Source organism: Callithrix jacchus, chromosome 17 (genome assembly GCF_049354715.1).
Source record: "Callithrix jacchus isolate 240 chromosome 17, calJac240_pri, whole genome shotgun sequence".
NCBI lineage: Eukaryota > Metazoa > Chordata > Mammalia > Primates > Cebidae > Callithrix > Callithrix jacchus.
This window is the reverse complement of record NC_133518.1, coordinates 50,385,378-50,403,965: the sequence shown is the minus strand read 5'-3', so window position 1 is coordinate 50,403,965 and position 18,588 is coordinate 50,385,378. Positions and strand designations below refer to the sequence as shown.

General features: G+C 41.2%; 2 protein-coding genes across 7 annotated transcripts in view; one reads left to right on the top strand and one right to left on the bottom strand.

Annotated features, from left to right (window-relative positions):
- TF (transferrin) overlaps window positions 1-2,812 on the top strand; it is a 32,708-nt gene extending 29,896 nt beyond the window's left edge. Inside the window, exons 16-17 of the mRNA XM_008983803.5 lie at window positions 1,071-1,260; window positions 2,605-2,812. Of these exons, the coding sequence (XP_008982051.2) occupies window positions 1,071-1,260; window positions 2,605-2,639 (225 nt within the window). The 3' untranslated portion in view covers window positions 2,640-2,812. The remainder of the gene's footprint in view (window positions 1-1,070; window positions 1,261-2,604) is intronic.
- Window positions 1-18,565, bottom strand: part of TOPBP1 (DNA topoisomerase II binding protein 1) — a 172,569-nt gene extending 154,004 nt beyond the window's left edge. For all 6 annotated transcript variants that reach the window (XM_078354192.1, XM_078354197.1, XM_035278456.3 and 3 more), the window contains exons 1-2: window positions 17,988-18,565; window positions 2,585-2,754 (exon numbers count right to left, since the gene is read on the bottom strand). The gene's annotated coding sequence lies outside the window, so the exon portion shown is untranslated. The remainder of the gene's footprint in view (window positions 1-2,584; window positions 2,755-17,987) is intronic.
- Between the last annotated feature and the right edge of the window lie 23 nt (window positions 18,566-18,588).

Genomic DNA, 18,588 nt, shown 5'->3' with positions numbered 1-18,588 from the left:
AACACAGGATCCCTGCCATTGGAGAGCCTGCCCTCTTGGGGGACAACCTTGTTGTCCTCAGAGAGCCTGAGGATTCTAATCCTAAAGGCCCCTCCACACATACACACATCACCTTATTTTCAGGCATAGCTGCCTGCTGTTGACTCACCATTATCTATTTTTTAAAAAAAACTAAGATAGCATACATTTAGAAGTCCTTTTAAGGTACATGATGACAACAATGAGCATGTAACAAACATTTCCTAGCTGCTATATGGAAAGTTGAACATTTTGTGGCCATCATTTCACTTACAACCTTTGGAGACCTGGAGAAGTTGAGTGGCTTGCCCAAGAAAGGATTCAAAATTCAGTCAAACATGAACTTTTTTTTTTTGAGATGGAGTCTTGCTCTGTCACCCAGGCTAGAGTGCAGTGGCCCAATCTCGGCTTGCTGCAACCTCAGCCTCCCAGGTTCAAGAAATTCTCCTGCCTCAGCCTCCTGGGTAGCTGGGATTACAGGCGCCCACCACCATGCCTGGCTAATTTTTGTATTTTTAGTAAAGCTGGGGTTTCACAATCTTGGCCAGGCTGGTCTCAAACTCCTGATCTTGTGATCCACCTGCCTCAACCTCCCAAAGTGCTGGGATTACAGGCATGAACCTCAGACATGAATTTTTAACAGCTACCTCTGCTGCTCCTCTGGGAAGATTCACGTTTAATATCTTCTTGGATAATAACATCTGAAAGGACCTATTATTGTCCTCTCATTTCCTATAAGCAGCCCCCAGTGAAGGGCAATGAAGTGGGGAAGAGAGATCAGAGTAGGCAGGCATGGGTGATGGGTGGGAGGGACTCCTCAGAGGAAGATGGGACTGGAGACCCTATAGATGGTTTTGAGGGCATCATGAAAACATGGAGCTAGGGCCCTAAGTGAGTAAATGGCAGCTAAAGAGGTGGAAAATTCCCAGGGCATTCTCTATAGCATCCCTTTTTCCCCGGGGCTGATTCAGAGCTTTCAGACTCTTCTGATCCATGTGTTCCCAGCTGCTAAAAGACTACAGGTCCTCACGGACTTTCTGTTCACTTGACAGAAAATATTTGGAAGGAGCGTACCTGACTGCTCGAGCTACTTTTGCATGTTCCGATCTGAAACCAAGGACCTTCTGTTCAGAGATGACACAGTATGTTTGGCCAAACTTCATGACAAAAACACATATGAAAAATACTTAGGAGAAGAATACGTCAAGGCTGTTGGCAACCTGAGAAAATGCTCCACCTCACGTGAGTAGGAGGAACAGCATGGGGAAGTGGCAGCCAAACATGGTGGTGATTGCTGGGGTGGTGGGTACAGGACGGGTAGACTGTGGCCCTCGGGATAGGACAACATGGACAAAATGAAATGGTGAGTGAACCATCTAAGCCCAGCATGTATGACAGGCTAGCCTGTATGGGCAGATAGTAAGGGGACACAGGCTCAGAGCACTAAGATAGTGAACTTATTGAACACAGAGAATTCCATTTTATTTCTAAGAAAAGGAACAGGTTTATGTGCACATGCCATTGCTCTGCAGTAAACTTTTGCTTAGATTTGCCTTGTCCAGTATGGTAGCCACCAGCAAGATGTGACTATTGAAATTTAAGTTAATTAAAATAAAGTAAATAAAAGATGTATTTCTTCAATCCCACCCAGCCATATTTCAAGTGCTCAACAGCCACATGTGGCTCATATTAGTCAGTAAAGAGAATGTTTGCATCATCACAGAAAGCCCTTACAGACACTGCTGCTTGAGAGCTTCAACAATGATAGGTTCTGGTAATGATAAAGTTACCATACATACTACTCGTTTGAAACACCAGTTTCTGAGAATTGAAATACAATAAAACACACCTTTGCAGTATAACTATGTTGCGTGAAACTGAGTCACCTGAAAAAGTTTGGAAGATGTGGGGGAATAACACGTGGTAGTGTAGGGCAATTACTCTTTCCACAGGAGTATACTGTAAAGGGAGTGCTGATCCTTATTTAAATGCTAATTTTCAGAGCCTTGAGATACTGATTTAGCAAGTCTGTGCTAGGTCAGGTATCTGCATTTTAAAAGCTGCCCCCATGTAATTCTGATGGAAGCAGCACTGTGCTTGTCTAGGTTCACTGTTGTGAGAATCGAGTTGATATTTACCTAACCTATATCCTCCACAAGGGGAGACAGTCTGGCTCTGCTGTTCTCTCCTCCATCCTTATCCCTCAGCACAGAAACTGGCACATTGTAGGTGCTTTTTGACAAGTCAGTTCTTCACCTGCTTAAAGAGGTCAGGGAGGACAGTCTTCCTGGGCGACTGCTGGCCTCATGAACTCAGATGTGTGACCCTCACCCAAAAGAAACAAAGTGGGGAACCCTATAGGGCAGGAAAATTATGTTAGAGCTTTGGCATGGGGCACTCCTCAGGATAGGCACAGGAGCTGTGCAGGCAAGTAGAAAAGAGCACTGGGAGAACTGCCCAGTTCACAGAAGAGGAGGCAGCGAGTCTGCACACCTTGGTACTATGCTGAATTGTTCATTCACTCAACAGTTCAGAAATAAATATAAGAAGATTTTGAAAATCCTACCTCTCTGCTCTGTTCCACAGCACTCCTGGAAGCCTGCACTTTCCACAGAACTTAAAATCCGAGAGGTGGGGCTGCCACCAAGGTGGAGATAGGAGCTCAGATGATCCATGAGTTTGCCATGATTCCGTTGGCTTGAGTGGTTTGTGTTAACCACGTCTGTCTTCACAGTTCTGTGTTGCCATGTGTGCAGAACAAAAAATAAAAATTATTGATTTTATATTTCAAAAACTCCAATCTTTCCTAAACATTTTCAACAGAAGGATTTCTCTATGCTTTCTGGCTAAATACCTATGCAACTGAGCTCTTCCTTCTCGGCTCAAGATTCATCTGGACTTTCCCTAAAGCCTTGTGTCTGTCATGGCCATACCTCTTGCGTACCGTCCAAGGAGCAATCTTTTCTAAAAGGGTCTGTGTGATCATTAGAAAAAGCAAATGTATATTGGTGTGTGTGTGTGTGTGTGTGTGTGTGTGTGTCTTACCAGGGAAGGGGCAGGAAGGAGGATGCAGAGTGAGTTACAGAGATCAAGTACTCAAGTGAATACAGAAAGACTACAGAAGACTTACCTTTATTTTGGTATTTTAGGTGAATTCCATCAGGCATAGCTGAGGACCTGATTCGAGCTAGTTGATAAAAGTGAAACACTGACACCTGTTTTGCTAAAAACCACTCCTTGAGCCTAAAGCCACAGCAGATACTGCCCTGACTCCTGTCCTTCTCAGCCCAGCTTTCTATAAGGTAGAGGCTCACTTTTCTGTCTCACTTCTGATTATTGGCTGAACACATAAAATTTTGTCTTCTGCTTTACCAACTTCCCTGAATGTACCCTGGCAAAAATCACCATCTACCTGCCAACTATTCAACCAATTCAGGTCTTCCATTCCTAAGCCTGTTTCCTGTACTTGATACAGTTGACCACTCCCTCTTCCTTGGAACTCTTCTGAGTTTCTCTGACATGGTAGGTCTCTGCTTTGATTCCTACCTCTGTTCATTTGTAGTCTTCACTGTGGGCTCATCCTACCAGCCTGGAAACCTTAGGGAAATCTTCCTGGGGTTTTCCCTTAATCCAGTGCTCCTCTCACTTTGCAGGCCCTCCTTCAGCGATGCTCATGACTCCTGGGCATCTATACCTATGGCTGTAACCCCAGCCTCCAGCAGTATCCCTGCACTTACACATTCTACTACCTACCTGTGATCTATACTCCAGTCTTGAGGCAATCAGAAACCCAACAAATCAAAAATTGAGGTGATCATCCTGCTCTTCTCTCTCTTGCTTCCCTAAACCAATTGTTGTTATAGAATATTCCGTATCAGCTGAAGACATGGTCATCTACCCAACACGTAAGCTATAAATAGAGGGGTGAAATTTCAGCTCACCATTTTCCCTCACACTACATCCAGTGTCACCAAGTTCTGTTGATTTTGCTTTCTAAATAACTTCCGTTGGCTCCTTTCTTTTCCTGACTCCTAACACAGCCTCAACTTGTGCTCAGATGCAGAACTACAGCTAAGGGGTTTCTGGACACAACATTCCACACCTCTCTCAACCGTGTAGTATTCAAGAAAATGGGACTTTGGGTCCATTTTGCAGTCCAGACCTGACATGGACCTTTTTACATACAGCCCTACTTTCCTCTGAGCCTGTCAACACTCTGCCTTATTTAATATTCATCTAAACTCCACACTTACCCCAAACCCTACAATAACTGTGTCTTTCCCTTTGTTTGGTGAGATACCCCATGACTCCCCTGCAATGTGATCTGTCTCACTGCAGTGGATCAATAACCAAATTTTATTAGAGTACAGGTATATTCCTGGAAATCTTAGGCAACTGGGCTAGAATAAAAACCTTAAACATCCATTCTTAATTAATAATTAATTACTAAAATAGGGTAGACAGGTGTTATTGGGCCATAATTTTATATACACGTTAACAAAAGCTAATATATACCTAATGGTGAGGAAACAGAAGCACTCCTACAAAAGTGAGGAATGTGAAAAAAAAAATAGTTGATTACTATGAATCTTATTTTACAATGCTTTGGAACAGGTGGCCAATCCAATTATATAAGAAAATTAAGGCCGGGCACGGTGGCTCGCCTGTAATCCCAGCACTTTGGGAGGCCGAGGCGGGTGGATCACGAGGTCAAAAGATCAGGACCATCCTGGTCAACATGGTGAAACCCCATCTCTACTAAAAATACAAAAAATTAGCTGGGCATGGTGGCACGTGCCTGTAATCCCAGCTACTCGGGAGGCTGAGGCAGGAGAATTGCCTGAACCCAGGAGGCGGAGGTTGCCATGAGCTGAGATCGCGCCATTGCACTCCAGCCTGGGTAACAAGAGAAAAACTCCGACTCAAAAAAAAAAAAAAAAAGAAAAGAAAAGAAAAAGAAAATTAAATAAGTTATAACATTTAAAGAAATGCCAGCGGCCGGGAGCGGTGGTTCAAGCCTGTAATCCCAGCACTTTGGAAGGCCGAGACGGGTGGATCATGAGGTCAAGAGATCAAGACCATCCTGGTCAACATGGTGAAACCCGGTCTCTACTAAAAATACAAAAAATTAGCTGGGCATGGTGGCGCACGCCTGTAATCCCAGCTACTCAGGAGGCTGAGGCAGGAGAATTGCCTGAACCCAGGAGCCGAGATCGCGCCATTGCACTCCAGCCTGGGTAACAAGAGCGAAACTCCATCTCAAAAAAAAAAAAAAAAAAAGAAAGAAATGCCAAAAGTATTTTTATCTTTAAGTGATTATACACTTAGGAAATCCATAAGAACCAAATAATAACAAAATATTACAGCCAGGCATGGTGGTTCATGCCTGTAATCCCAGCATTTTGGGAGGCTAAGGTGGGCAGATCGCATGAGGCCAAGAGTTCGAGACCATCCTGGCCACCATATCGAAACTGCATCGCTTCTAAAAATATAAAAAATTAGCCTAAAATGGTGGTGCACACCTTTAGTCCCAGCTACTCAGGAGGCTGAAGCATAAGAATTGCTTGATCCTGGGAGGCAGAGGTTGCAGTGAGCCGAGATCACACCAGAGCACTCCAGCCTGGCAACAGAGCAAGACTTTGTCTCAAAATAATATAATAATCATAGTAATAAAAAATAAAATGTTAAAAGTGGTAAAATAAAATTCAGTAAAGTGAAAAGAAATATTAAAATATAAAATAACTTTCTTTTATACAAATAATAGTGAGTTAGGACAATAATAATTAACAAGAATAAATAAAATGTATCATTCAGTAAATTAATCAGAGCGACATTTAAACCACACTTATCAAAGTAAAAAATAATGTAAAAAAGACATATCCCTTTGGATAGGAAGACTCAGTATGGTAATGATGTTAATTCTCCCTAAATTAATCAATATACAATTTTTTAACTTGACGAACTGATACTCATCCTCAACTAAAAAACAAAATTAAGTGAGACAGATGAGAAAAATTGTGAGAAAAAAAATGAGAGTGGATGAGCTCTTCCAGCTGTTAAAATGCATGATAAACTCTTGAATCTTGGCCTTAGCCGTGATTTTTTGGTTACCACACCAAAAGCCCAGGCCACAAAAACAAAAATAACTAAATGGGACGACATCAAGCTGAAAAGCTTCTGCATAGCAAAGACAGCAAGCAACAAAACAAATTGACAGCCTATGGGTTGGAAAAAAATATTTGCAAGCTATATATCTAAAAAGATACATAAAATTGATAACTCATACAACTCAAAAGCAGGAAAACAAATTATCCCATTTAAAAATGGGCAAAAACCTGAAAAGACATTTCTCCAAGAACAAAAATGGCCAAGATGGATATGAAAAGGTGTTCAACATCACTAATCATAAGGGAAATGTGAATTGAAACCATTATGAGATACCAGATAATACTAGGATGAAAGACTAGTATCAAAAGTCAAAAGATATTAATAAATATGGATAAGGGTGACGAGAACAGAGAATGCTTATGCATTGTTGGTCAGAATGCATAGCCATCGTGGAAAACAGTATGGAGGTTTCTAAAGAAATTGAAAACAGAACTACAGATGACCCAACAATCCCTCTTTAGGGCCAAAGAAAATGAGACAACCACCCAAAGAAAATGAGACAACCACCTTTAAAGATATCTGCAATCCCATGTTCATTGCAGCATTGCAGCCAATATATGGAAACAACCTAAATGATGCCTGTTGAAAAATGAATGAATAAACTGGTGTGTGTGTATATATATATATATAATTTTATATAAATCAAATGTATCATTCAGTAAATTAATAGGAGCTACATATTCAGCCCTTTTAGGGCTGAATAATATTCCATTTTGTGTGTATATATGTGTGTGTGTGGGAATATATATATAATATATAATATATATGTGAGACAGATGAGAAATATATATATATTTATATATTCCCACACATATATATACACACACAAAATGGAATATTATTCTCTATATATGTACACACAAAATGGAATATTATTCAGCCCTAAAAGGACTATCTTGCCATTTGCCGCAACATGGATGAAACTGCAGGACATTAAGTGAAATAAGGCAGACAGAAAGAAAATTACGTGATCTCACTCATATGGGGAATTTAAAGAAAACATTCAAATACAGGTATACAGGATAGAGAACAAAACCATAGGTGGAGGAGGGTGGAGGTCAGAGGATACAAAGCAGCAGATAGGAGGCCTAGGCACAGTGGCTCACTCTGGTATAGTATACCAGGACTTTGGGAGGCAGAGGTGGGCGGATTGCTTGAGCCCAGGAGTTCGATACCAGCCTGGGCAACATGACAAAACCCTGTCTCTGCAAAAAAACACACAAAACATTATCCAATAGTGGTGGTGCCCACCTGTAGTCCCAACTACTCAGGAGGATGAGTTGAGCCTGGGAGGTTGAGGCTGCAGTGAGCAGTGATTTGACCATGCCACTGCACTCCAGCCTGGGGACAGGAGACCCTGTCTCAAGCCAAACAAAACAAAGTAGCAGATACGCAGGATGAACAAGTCTAGAGATCTAATGTGCAACAGAAGGACTACAGTATAGGTAATAAATTGTACTTTATTTGGGATTCCTTGCTTCCCTATAGTAACCTTTTTTTTAAAAACTACGTATGTATCTCATAACATGATGGATACCTTAAATATATTCAACGAAGCTTATTTTAAAAAATGAAATGTACGATGATGATTGGAAAGGGTGACAGTCACACAGAAATAATGAACAGAATAAAAGTTCCAGATGTCACATGCAAATGAGAATGTAGTATATGATCAAACTGGTACTCTGGGGGTATAGACAGGACACTCACTAAAGTGTTCAGAAGCAAAGTGGCTGAAAATTTTGGCACAAGAAAATCTCGTGGACCTTCAACTCATTGGTTAAAGTAAAAACTTTCCAAACATATTAAAGGTTTAAATATAAAATTAAAACCATAAAAAATTACTACATTAACATATTTCTTATATAGTACTTGGAAAGAATTTCTAATATTCCACAAGCCTAGTAGCAATTAAGGAAAATATTAATTTGAGATGATACAAAATTCAAAAGTCATGTAAGACTAAAATGGACAAATAAATTGTGAAGATTTTTTTTTTTTTTTGAAGGCAGGAAGGGAGAGAAGAAGGACGGTAGGGAGAAAGGAAGGGATGAAGGAAGGAAGGAAGGAAGGAAGGGAGGAAGTGGGGAGGGAGGGAAGGGAAGGAAGGGAATCAAGCAATGAGAGAGACATTGCCAACCTCGATCTAGAGGTTTACAAGTTGATTTCTTTTTTTTTGAGAGAAAGAAAGAAAAAAAAAAATAAGTAAAGGAGAGGAAGAAAGAGGAAAAAAAAGAGGGAGAGTAAATGGAAATATTGCTTTATTTTGAAAAAAATTGTGTATTAATAATGGCCCATCAATGTTTCATTTAAACTTATGGGTAGGTGTGATGTGGTATTGACTAAAATGTATATTTTGTGTATTTGAAGTGGAGAGCTCTATAAATATTTATTAAGTTTACTTGTTCTGGATCTGAGTTCGAGTCCTTGATATCCTTATTAATTTTCTGTCTCATTGAATCTAAGTCTCGTATCTGGGTGTTAGGATCGTTAGCTCTTGTTGTTGCATTGATCCTTTTACCACTATATCTTTGTTGCTTTAAAATCTATTTTATCCGATACGAGAATTGCAACTCCTGCTTTTTATTTATTTATTATTTATTTTTGTTCTCCATTTGGTTAGTAAATCTTTCTCCATCCCTTTGTTTTGAGTCTTTGTGTATCCTTGCATGTGAAACAAGTCTGGATGTAACATGCCATTGGGTTTTGGCTGTGTCTTTTGATTAGGGGATTTAGTCAGTTTAAATTTAGGGTTACTGCCATTTGATGTTGACTGGCTGTTTTATCCATTCGTTGATGAAAATTCTTCTTTATATTGGTGCTCTTTACTTTTTGGTGTATTTTTAGAAAGGCTAATACTGGTTGTTTCTTTCTGTTTGTAATGCTTCTTTCAGAAGCTCTTGTAAAGCAGGCTGGTGGTAATAAAATCTCTGAGTTCTTGCTTGTTCATAAAAGATTTTATTTTTCCTTCAGTTGTGAAGTTTAGTTTGGCTGGATATGAAATTCTGGGCTGAAGGTTCTGTTCTTTGAGGATGTTGAATATTGGCCCCCACTCTCTTCTGGCTTGTAGAGTTTCTGCTGAGAGATCTGCTGTAAGTCTGATAGGCTTGCCTTTGTGGGTAACCTGATCTTTCTCTCTGGCTGCCCTTAGTATTTTCTCCTTCGTTTCAACCCTGGTGAATCTAACGATTATGTGCCTTGGGGTTGCTCTTCTTGAGGAATATCTTTGTGGTGTTCTCTGTATTACCTGGGGTTGAATGTTGACCTGCTTTGCTAGTTTAGGAAAATTTTCCTGAATAATATCCTGAAGGGTATTTTCCAGCTTGGATTCATTCTCTCCGTCGCATTCAGGTACACCTATCAAACGTAAATTTGGTCTTTTCACATAGTCCCACATTTTTTGGAGACTTTGCTCATTCCTTTTTATCCTTTTTTCTCTAATCTTTTCTTCATGTTTTATTTCATTAAGTTGGACTTTGACCTCTGATATCCCTTCTTCTGCTTGAACAATTCGAGTGTTTAAACCTGTGCATACTTCTCGGAGTTCCTGTATTGTATTCTTCAGTTCCATTAATTCACTCATACTCCTCTCTAAGTTGTCTATTCTCAATAGGATTTCATCAAACCTTTTTTCAAAGTTCCTAGTTTCTTTACGTTGGGCTACAACATGTTCTTTTAACTCACCGAAGTTTGTTATTATCCATTCCTTGAAGAGTGATTCTGTCATCAGGATGCGCTCGTTCTCCATCAAGCCTTATTCCATTGTTGATGTGGAACTGTGATCATCTTTAGAGGGAGAGGCGTTCTGACTTTGAGTATTCTCAGCTTTTTTACGCTGGTTTCTTCCCATCATTGTTAATTTATCCTCCTGTCGTCTTTGAAATTACCAACTTTTAGATTAGGTCTCTTGAGTGGACGTCCAGGTTGTTAGTTCCCAGGGCCAGAGCAGCAGCGTTAAAACTGATGGTGCTTTTCTGCCCAGGATTCTGCTGTCGGGCTTCCTTCTTGTGTCTGTAGTAGGTGACTCTGTCTTCCCGGGGCTCCAAACCTCGGTCAGAAGAGGAACCGGTCCCGTTTACTCTGCGCCGAGTGCTGCTGCGCCGAGGTGCCGTCACAGCCGCTGCGCGGGCTCTAGTGTCATGCTGGGGGCCCTTGTGGGTGGTTCGAACCTGTTTACTTTGCTCCGAGAGCTGCCCCGCCGAGGTGCCGGCGGAACCGCTGCTCCAGCCACGAGAGTCGCGCTGGCCACCCGTGTGTTTCCTCCACTGGGGGATCTTCTGCTCCGTGAGCGACCAGAATTTGTCTGAAAGTGTGGCGTCCTCTAGTTCTCCGCGCCTTCCCTGAGAGCTGCAATCCCGGGATGTTAGCGATCCGCCATCTTGGATCGTTCTCCAATTGTGAAGATTTTAAAGAAGGAACAAAGGGCTAATGCATATTTTGAAATCAGTATAGAAAGATGAACATAATTTGAGAAGCAGAGGGTGGCCAGCTCCGCGGGTCCCCTCCAGGCCTTCTGGCCCTGCAGAACACTGAGCCCTCGCCGTGGCTTCCCCGCCGGCTGCCGGGTCTCCCCCACCAACCTTGCCGGTCCTAGACAAAACCCTCGCCTGGCAGGGCCGCCTGGACGCAGCGTCCATGCGTGGTGGCAGGTGTGGCAGCGTGGGAAGCAGGGAGGTGGCCCCAATGCCACGGAGGCCTCTAGGGGGTGAGGAGAGCCAGGAAAGTGGGTCTGCGTGCAGGCTCAGCCGCCTCTACAGGCGGTGGAGCAGCGCAGATCCGGGTTGTGAGGTGGCTGCTCCATCCCAAATGGGCGACACCCACCTAGTCCCGACGACAACCGACAAAGTCCTTAATGGGCCCAGAAGATGAGGGGAGTCCGGCAGTGAGGGGTGGAAGGGTTAGCGCCCATCGCCCAGCTGGTCTTCCTTCTACCAGACCTTGGTGACGGAAAAGACAAGTGGTAGAATAATGCCCCGCTAGGCCCATCGGAAAGGCCCACCACCCTTTGGGAAGATTTCTTCGCTGTTTATAGAAGGCCCGTGTATATCATAGGAAAAAAGCTGCTCTCAAGTTCCCCTCAGCCTTTTAAAAGAAAACGTTTGCTACATCGAGCCCTTCTAAGTGTAAAGAAGTTGCTGACTTATGTTAGAGTTCTTGTAAATTCCCATTTGTTTTTAAAAAAAAAAAAAGGACACAAATGACTTCTGGAGATGACTTTTTGCAATGGCGTTGTTAGACCACCACTGGAAGTGACAGCAGGAGCCACACATCCACATTTATTAAGTGGGTTAGAGCAGGCTCTCCTCTAACCCACTTAGAGTGATCCAGGTTAGAGTGGCCCCGGCTCCTGGATCTAGGTTGCACCCTCCTTATGAGACTCTAATGCCTGATGATCTGAGATGGAAGAGCTGCATCCTGAAACCATGCCCCTACCTCCCATGGAAAATTTGTCTTCCCTGAAACCAGTCCCTGGTGCTAAAAAGGTTGGGGACCACTGGTTTAGAAGACATGGAGAGCAAGACCTGAGAAGGAAGAGAGGACAGTTCTGTGCCACACTGGTCATATTGGGAAGACATTTTCACATTCCAACCATTGTTCCATGTGTGCATTTTCTCACTACTGTTCATGTAGTTGACAATGCTAAGTATTTTTTGAACTATCTACTCTTTCTAGATGTTCTGAAATGCCTGATATATGTTAAAATTAGAGATAGTAAAATAACATATTTTGCAAATCTTTTTGTTAAAATTCATATGTAAGGTTGTTTTTTAGAATGGCCAAACCACTTCTTAAGTAATAAACATTGTGTTGGTACACTGGTTCAGGGGAGGAGAGAGGAAAGGAAGTGTAAGAGCTCTATGCCAATGTGCTTATAGTGAGGCGAGTTTAATCCTTGTTAATATCTGCGCATTTTCTTTTACTTATCTGGGTATATTGTGTACATAAAGGATGAATGAGTCCTGACTTTACAATATCTAGTCTTTCTAGATGTTAAAGATGTTGCCAGCATAGGACACAAGTAGAGCTAGTAAACTAATATAATTTGTACATTTCATTTTAAGATTCCCAGGAAAGACTGTCTTCTGAAAATTTGAGCATTATTGCCCACTGGGTTGATGGAGATGGGAAAGTTGCTAGGCCAGAATGTTCACATTTAGAAGACTCCAGTCATAACTGTTGTTATGGGTTTGCACTTTATTAAAGACTTCAATGTGTCTAGTGGACAAATTAACTTCTTACCTGAAACATCTAGTCAATGTAGATGTTCAGAATTGCCTGACATATGTTAAATGGAGAGGTAGTAAAATATCACTTTGTAAATATCTTTTGCTAAAATTCTTAGGAAATACTGTCTTTTTTTGGCTAGAGTCACAGAAAAAAAAAAGGAAATACTGTCTTTTGGAAGTGGAATTGTGAAGCCACCTCTGTGGGCAGTTTAGTACTTGTCTACACTTGTTCAATGATTTCGAGATGGGAGGGAAGAAATCGCCCAAGGTGATAAGCTGGTGTGTTCATACTCGGACATCTCACTCACCATTTTTCTGTATGTTTTATGCATTTTGCTTTGCTATGTAGATAGAGTACATAATGGACAAAGGAGTCCTAATTTTGTAACATCTGGTCTCTAGATGTTTGAGAGGCTGCCAGTGTATGATAAAGTATCTAGTAAAATTAGCACATTTTGTACACTTTGTGTTGAAAGTCATAGGAAAACTTGCCTTCTGTAGATGACTTTTGGATATGAATTTACAGATAGTAAAAAATTAGAGATAGTAATTAGAGTTTAGCCTTCTCTAATATTACACATGCCTGTACTTGTCCATTGGATTGAAGACAGACAGAAGGAAGTGAGGAAGGACTTGTTCGAGGTCAAAACTGTCATATTTAGAAGATACCTCAGATGATAGCCATTGTTATGTGTGCAATTTTATTTTACAGTGCTGTCTACACAGTGGAAAGTTATATGAAATTATCTGGTCTTTCTAGACAGTTAGAAATGCTTGATGTATTTAAAAGTAAAATAGTATAATAATACTTATTGTAAATAGCTTTTAAAAACCGATGGGAAATATTGTGTTTGAAAGCGGGATTATTAAATCACTTATGTGAACAGTGTTCATTCGGTTGAGGAAGGTGAGAGGGAAGAAATCACAAAAGATGTTTTGCTATTGTATACTACAAAATTTCAGTTTATCCATTGCCCCGTATGTTAAGTGCATGGCATGTAACTTTGCTATACTACATATTGTGTTATCTACTGGACAAATGAGTCCAAATTTTAAAATATATCCACTCTCTAGATATTAAAGAGGTTGCCAATATATGACAAAATATAAACTAACACATTTTGTACACTTTGTGTTAAAGTTTATAAAAAGACTGAAGTGAAATGATAACATCAACTCCAAGTGACACACAGGCCCGTAACCACCAGGTTGGTGGCGCAGAGGAGCTGGAAGAGATGAAGGATTCTGGATCAGAATGTTCCTATTTAGAAGACACTTTAAGATGCAACCATGTGTGCAGTTTATTCAACCCTACTGAGGCAGGAGAATCGGATCAGGAAACAAAGCAGATTCATGCAGACATCCTAGAACTAAACGAAATGGAAACACTTCAGGCCAGGCACAGTGGCTCACAAGTGTAATCTCAGCACTTTGAGAGGCCGAGGTGGGTGGATCACCTGAGGTCAGGAGTTTGAGACCAGCCTGGGCAACCTGGTAAAACCCATCTCTACTAAAAATGCAAAAATTAGCTGGGCATGGTGGTGGGCACCTGTAATCCCAGCTACTTGGGGGGCTGAGGCAGGAGAATCACTTGAACCCAGGAGGTGGAGGTTGCAGTGAGCCGAGATCACACCACTGCACTCCAGCCTGGGTGACAGAGTGAGACTCTGTCTCAAAAAAAAAAAAAAAAAAGTAATGGAAACACTTCAGCTATGACAAGAAATATAATCTCCATTTACATAGGACATACACCGAATAAATGACTTTGTAATTTACTTCATCCTCTCCATTTACATAGAGCATATATCAAGTAACCAATGGCAACCTCTCCCAGCCTGTGGAGTGCACTTTCATTTCATAAATCTCTGCTTCTGTTGCTTCATTCTTTTCTTGCTTTGTTTGTGTGTTTTGTCCAATTCTTGGTTCAAGATGCCCAGAACCTGGACACCCTCCACTGGTAACATACTTTGGCAAGCCAGCCAGGAGGTAAGCCCAACGTTTGGGATTTTCCATCTTTTCTTTTCCACTCTATATAAGAGAATCTCTCCCTCTCTCTCTCTTTTCCTCTCCAACCCGGGACCCTTGGTGGGTAGTGCCTAAACACGGAGGCAACTGCAGGTTTCTGGGTGGGGTCACTCTGAAGGGCTTTTTTCTATTTTTTCTGGTTGTGGTCCCTGATCCCTACGTGTGATGCAGCTCAGGGCGAACCTGCTTGTGTTTCCGGTGATGGAACCCTTCTTTTCTATGCTAAGTTCTTCCCTTACCCTACTTGACTGGCTAAGGACAAAAGAAGCCTACCCAGCTTCCAGTTCCTATCATTACAGTTCATGGTTATCACTCTAGTGGAACAGGAACCATGGGAAAGCATGGCCTTATCAAATCATAAGGATGCTAAACATTGGGGGTTACACCCAGGAACCAAAGGAAAGCTCACAGTAGGCCACCGACTCTGGAGGGAAAACATGGAAAGTGGCACTGGTGCCCACCTAAGGTCAGAGATATCTGATACTCTAAGGCTGGACCCCAAAGGGCGATTCCCCAGGGGATCCTCCAGACCTCAACCTCTCCAAAGGGGATGCCCTCAGCAGCGGTTCTGAGGACTAGTACTAAGCCGTCCTTAGAATTTTCTCTTGCAGTTGCGGTACTGTTTGGCCCCAGTATTTGGAATCTGGAGTTTGCTGTTGAACGGGAAAGTGGGATGGAGTTGCATGTATCCAGGCTTTGGGGCTGCTGGTCTAAGCAGGATCAGGCCTAGTTAGTATGTGATGTTCTCCTTTGGTGCTGTTTGGCACCATCAAACTGCCATGAAAATTGTTTTACCTGAAATATTGCTTCACAGCCTTCATTGGAGCTTCATTTAGCCCATTAGGGGTAAACAAAGTAAAATCGGCAAGCTTGGGTTGCTATCGCATGGTATGGTTAGGGATCCAAGATGAAAGATATTGCATCTTCATTCGTGTGTGTATATACATGTCTAGATGTGTTTATTTATATGTACACTTGTTATATGCTGTGTCTACCAAATTGGTTTATAAGTAAAACAGCACTCATAAATTAAGTAAATAAGTCTAAGCAATTTTCAAGTTCATATGATTTAAGCATAACTTTACTAAACAAGCTAATTTTAAAATTATTGGTAAAGTAAAAATGGAAATGCCTTCAGAATTGTCAGTGTACATTTTGTCTGGATTTTTATATTTGTCTCTGCTAGATATTTTGAGGTATTAGGGTTTGGCATAGAAGTTGATAAAACTATACCGGTTACTTACTACATTGTTTCATAAGTTACTTTTTCAAATCTGTAATTTGAGCTAAATTTTAAATAACTTCTAAATTAGACAAAATTATTCTTTTTCTCACTAATAACACAACCTTTCTGACATGTTTTGTATACAGAATTATGTGTTAACAGAATTCTTATTCTTAGTAATATAAAACTTTCGTGAAATGCTACAAACAAGAAATCCTGAATTATCTGATATGGGCATTTATAGATAAGAACAATTCCACAATTTTAGAAACATATTTCCCCATATCATGACCATTCTTAATTGGAAATGGCCCAGATATTAAATGAGCAGCAAAAATAATTTTAAGACTTTACACAAAAGTTTACCTAAAATATTTGTCCCATTCACTGTCCTCAATTATTTCACTTTTAACAGTTTATATAGATTACCTCTGTAAACCAAGATATTAGACACTATTATTTAAAGTTAGTTATTTCCTTGTTAACCATGTTTTGATAGCCAGTCAGTATCGGTGCTCACCTAAACCTAAGAGCCTCAACCTTGGACAAAGGTCATCACAACCTAATACACGAAAAATACTTCTGTGAGGACAGCTATCCAGCAACTGCCTGTCCAGCCTAGTACTGATGCCATCCTTGTGGTTGATCCTTGTAATGGAGGATAATTATCTCAAAGCAGTTATGCAATCTGATTCATTTTTTGTTGAAAAATCTTTGTCTTCCTTTACACCTCCCTGAATATGCACATAGTTGACTATGGCAAGCATATTTCCATTGCAATGCCTACTCCTGAATAAACATTATTTTCCTTTAGAGTCTTCCTCTTTGCTTGTTATTTAGCCACCACTCAGGGCCACACAAAACCTCAATGTGCACAGGGACAAAGAAAAAAGAGACGAACCGGGGTTGGACCTGGTGACTCACAGCTATAATTCCAGCGTTTTGGGAGGCCAAGGCAGGAGGATTGCTTGAATCCAAGAGTTCAAGACCAGCCTGGGCAACATAATGAGACCCTGTCTCTGCAAAAAACATTTTTTTAATTAAAAAATAATTAGCCAGGCATGGTACCATACCATGTAGTCCCAGGCACTTGAGAGACTGAGGCAGGAGCACTTGAGCCCAGGAATGCCAGGTTACTATGAGCTGTGATCACATGCCACTGCACTACAGCCTGGGCAACAGAACAAGACCCTGTCTCCAAAGAAGAAAAAAGAGAGGAACTGGCACTCTGCCTTTATTGCTAATGTGTCTGCAAGTAGCTAGGTAGAGACATTTTTGATTGGGCAAGAAGTAAAACATAGATGTTAAGAGTTGTGTTAGGAAGATTTGCAACATGATTTAGGCACACCCTCAAAAGCCAGGCCCCAGGGAAAATGTCAACAATGTTGGCTGTTAGTTTGGTCTGGTGATCAATGGATGCCAAATCATCAATGAGAATATCTATAAAAACTGATTAGAGCAGTCATTTAAGTAGGAGTGACAGGAGATGGAAAGGTTGGCAGGAACCAGGCCAGAAGGGATTTTGTGTGCTATGTTGAGGAGCTTAGAGTTTATCCAGAATGCAGTAAGAAGTTTCATTTGGAGCAACATAGATAATTGGCAGATCTGCCGAGAACTATGACTTGAGAGGAAACAAACTGCAAGCAGAGAGACCAGCTGAGAGCATTTAGGCAAAAGATGCAGTATTTAGGCAAAGGATGCTCAGAGTCTAATACAGAAACAGAAATAGGTATGAAAAAAAAGGGCAGAAATTTGAGAGATGTCTGTGAGTTAAAACAGATAGGATGTGATTAGTTGGCTATTGTGAATTAAGTAAAAGGAATGCTATCAAGGCTGCATCCTTGGTGGTGGGTATGGCTGACTAGGAAGATGAAATGTGGTTGTTGCAGTCTTTTGAGATGGTTTTTGTCATCAGGCATTGGTGTATGAGAACCTTCCCTTTATGTCCCTTCCCCAGCTCCATATCTTCTGATTAGATAAAAAATACAAGTGACTCTATTTTGATTCGGACTTTTTCAATGGCAATGTGGAACTGTAATAAACTTTTTTCAATCTTTCAGTGACACAGACATCTTCATGTCTCTACTCAGTCACACAATTAAATCATGTGTACATTTTTAAACAGTGACACCTGTTTAATGACAGACTGAACTGGCACCCTCTAGGCTGGCCACTTTCGGTGTTGTATTTGGGCCGCAAGTTTTTTTTAACGCTTTCAATTACCGACCAAAATTTCAAAAGTGGAAAGTTTCCTATAAAAATCTGCCTAAATTGTTTCTCTTGAAAACTGGAAGAACTGGCCACCCAGGTCCCACAACACCTACCTGGCTGAATACGGTTTGCCCAACTTTCAGCAGAAATAACCTCTGCAATTTTCAACAGCCCCAGCTCTCCTGGTCGTTGATTTTCCTAGTTGCTTCCCTTAATGCAGACATTTGAGTTTGCAGTCCTAGATTTACAGTGCAGGGGCAGTGAATTAGTTAGGCTTCTCACGTACTCATTTTCTTCTGCACAGCACCTGTTTTTCCTTTAACCACTCGCAGATGCTAATTCATTCTTTAGAACTCAGTTCGAGTCTCAGCAGCTTTTCTCTGAACTCATGATGGACTGCGCGTCCCATTATGTATTCCCACATTGTTCCGTACATCCATCTGTCACATTCCTTGCCACATTAAATTCAGATTAAATGTTTGTAGTATGCTTGAGTTCTTCCCAAGTCTCACATCACTTAGCGACAGTTGGAAAATCCTCAGTGGCAATTTCGGGAGCCATTCATTCATTAATTTTATCATTCAACAGCCACAACGTAGGTGACGACGACTGACTTATCTCTTAAAAGATGTGCGTGTCCCTTGACAAATAACCTGTTTGCCCTTACCGTTCCGCAAGAGGACGGAGTCCCAAAGAACTACAACTCCCATCAGG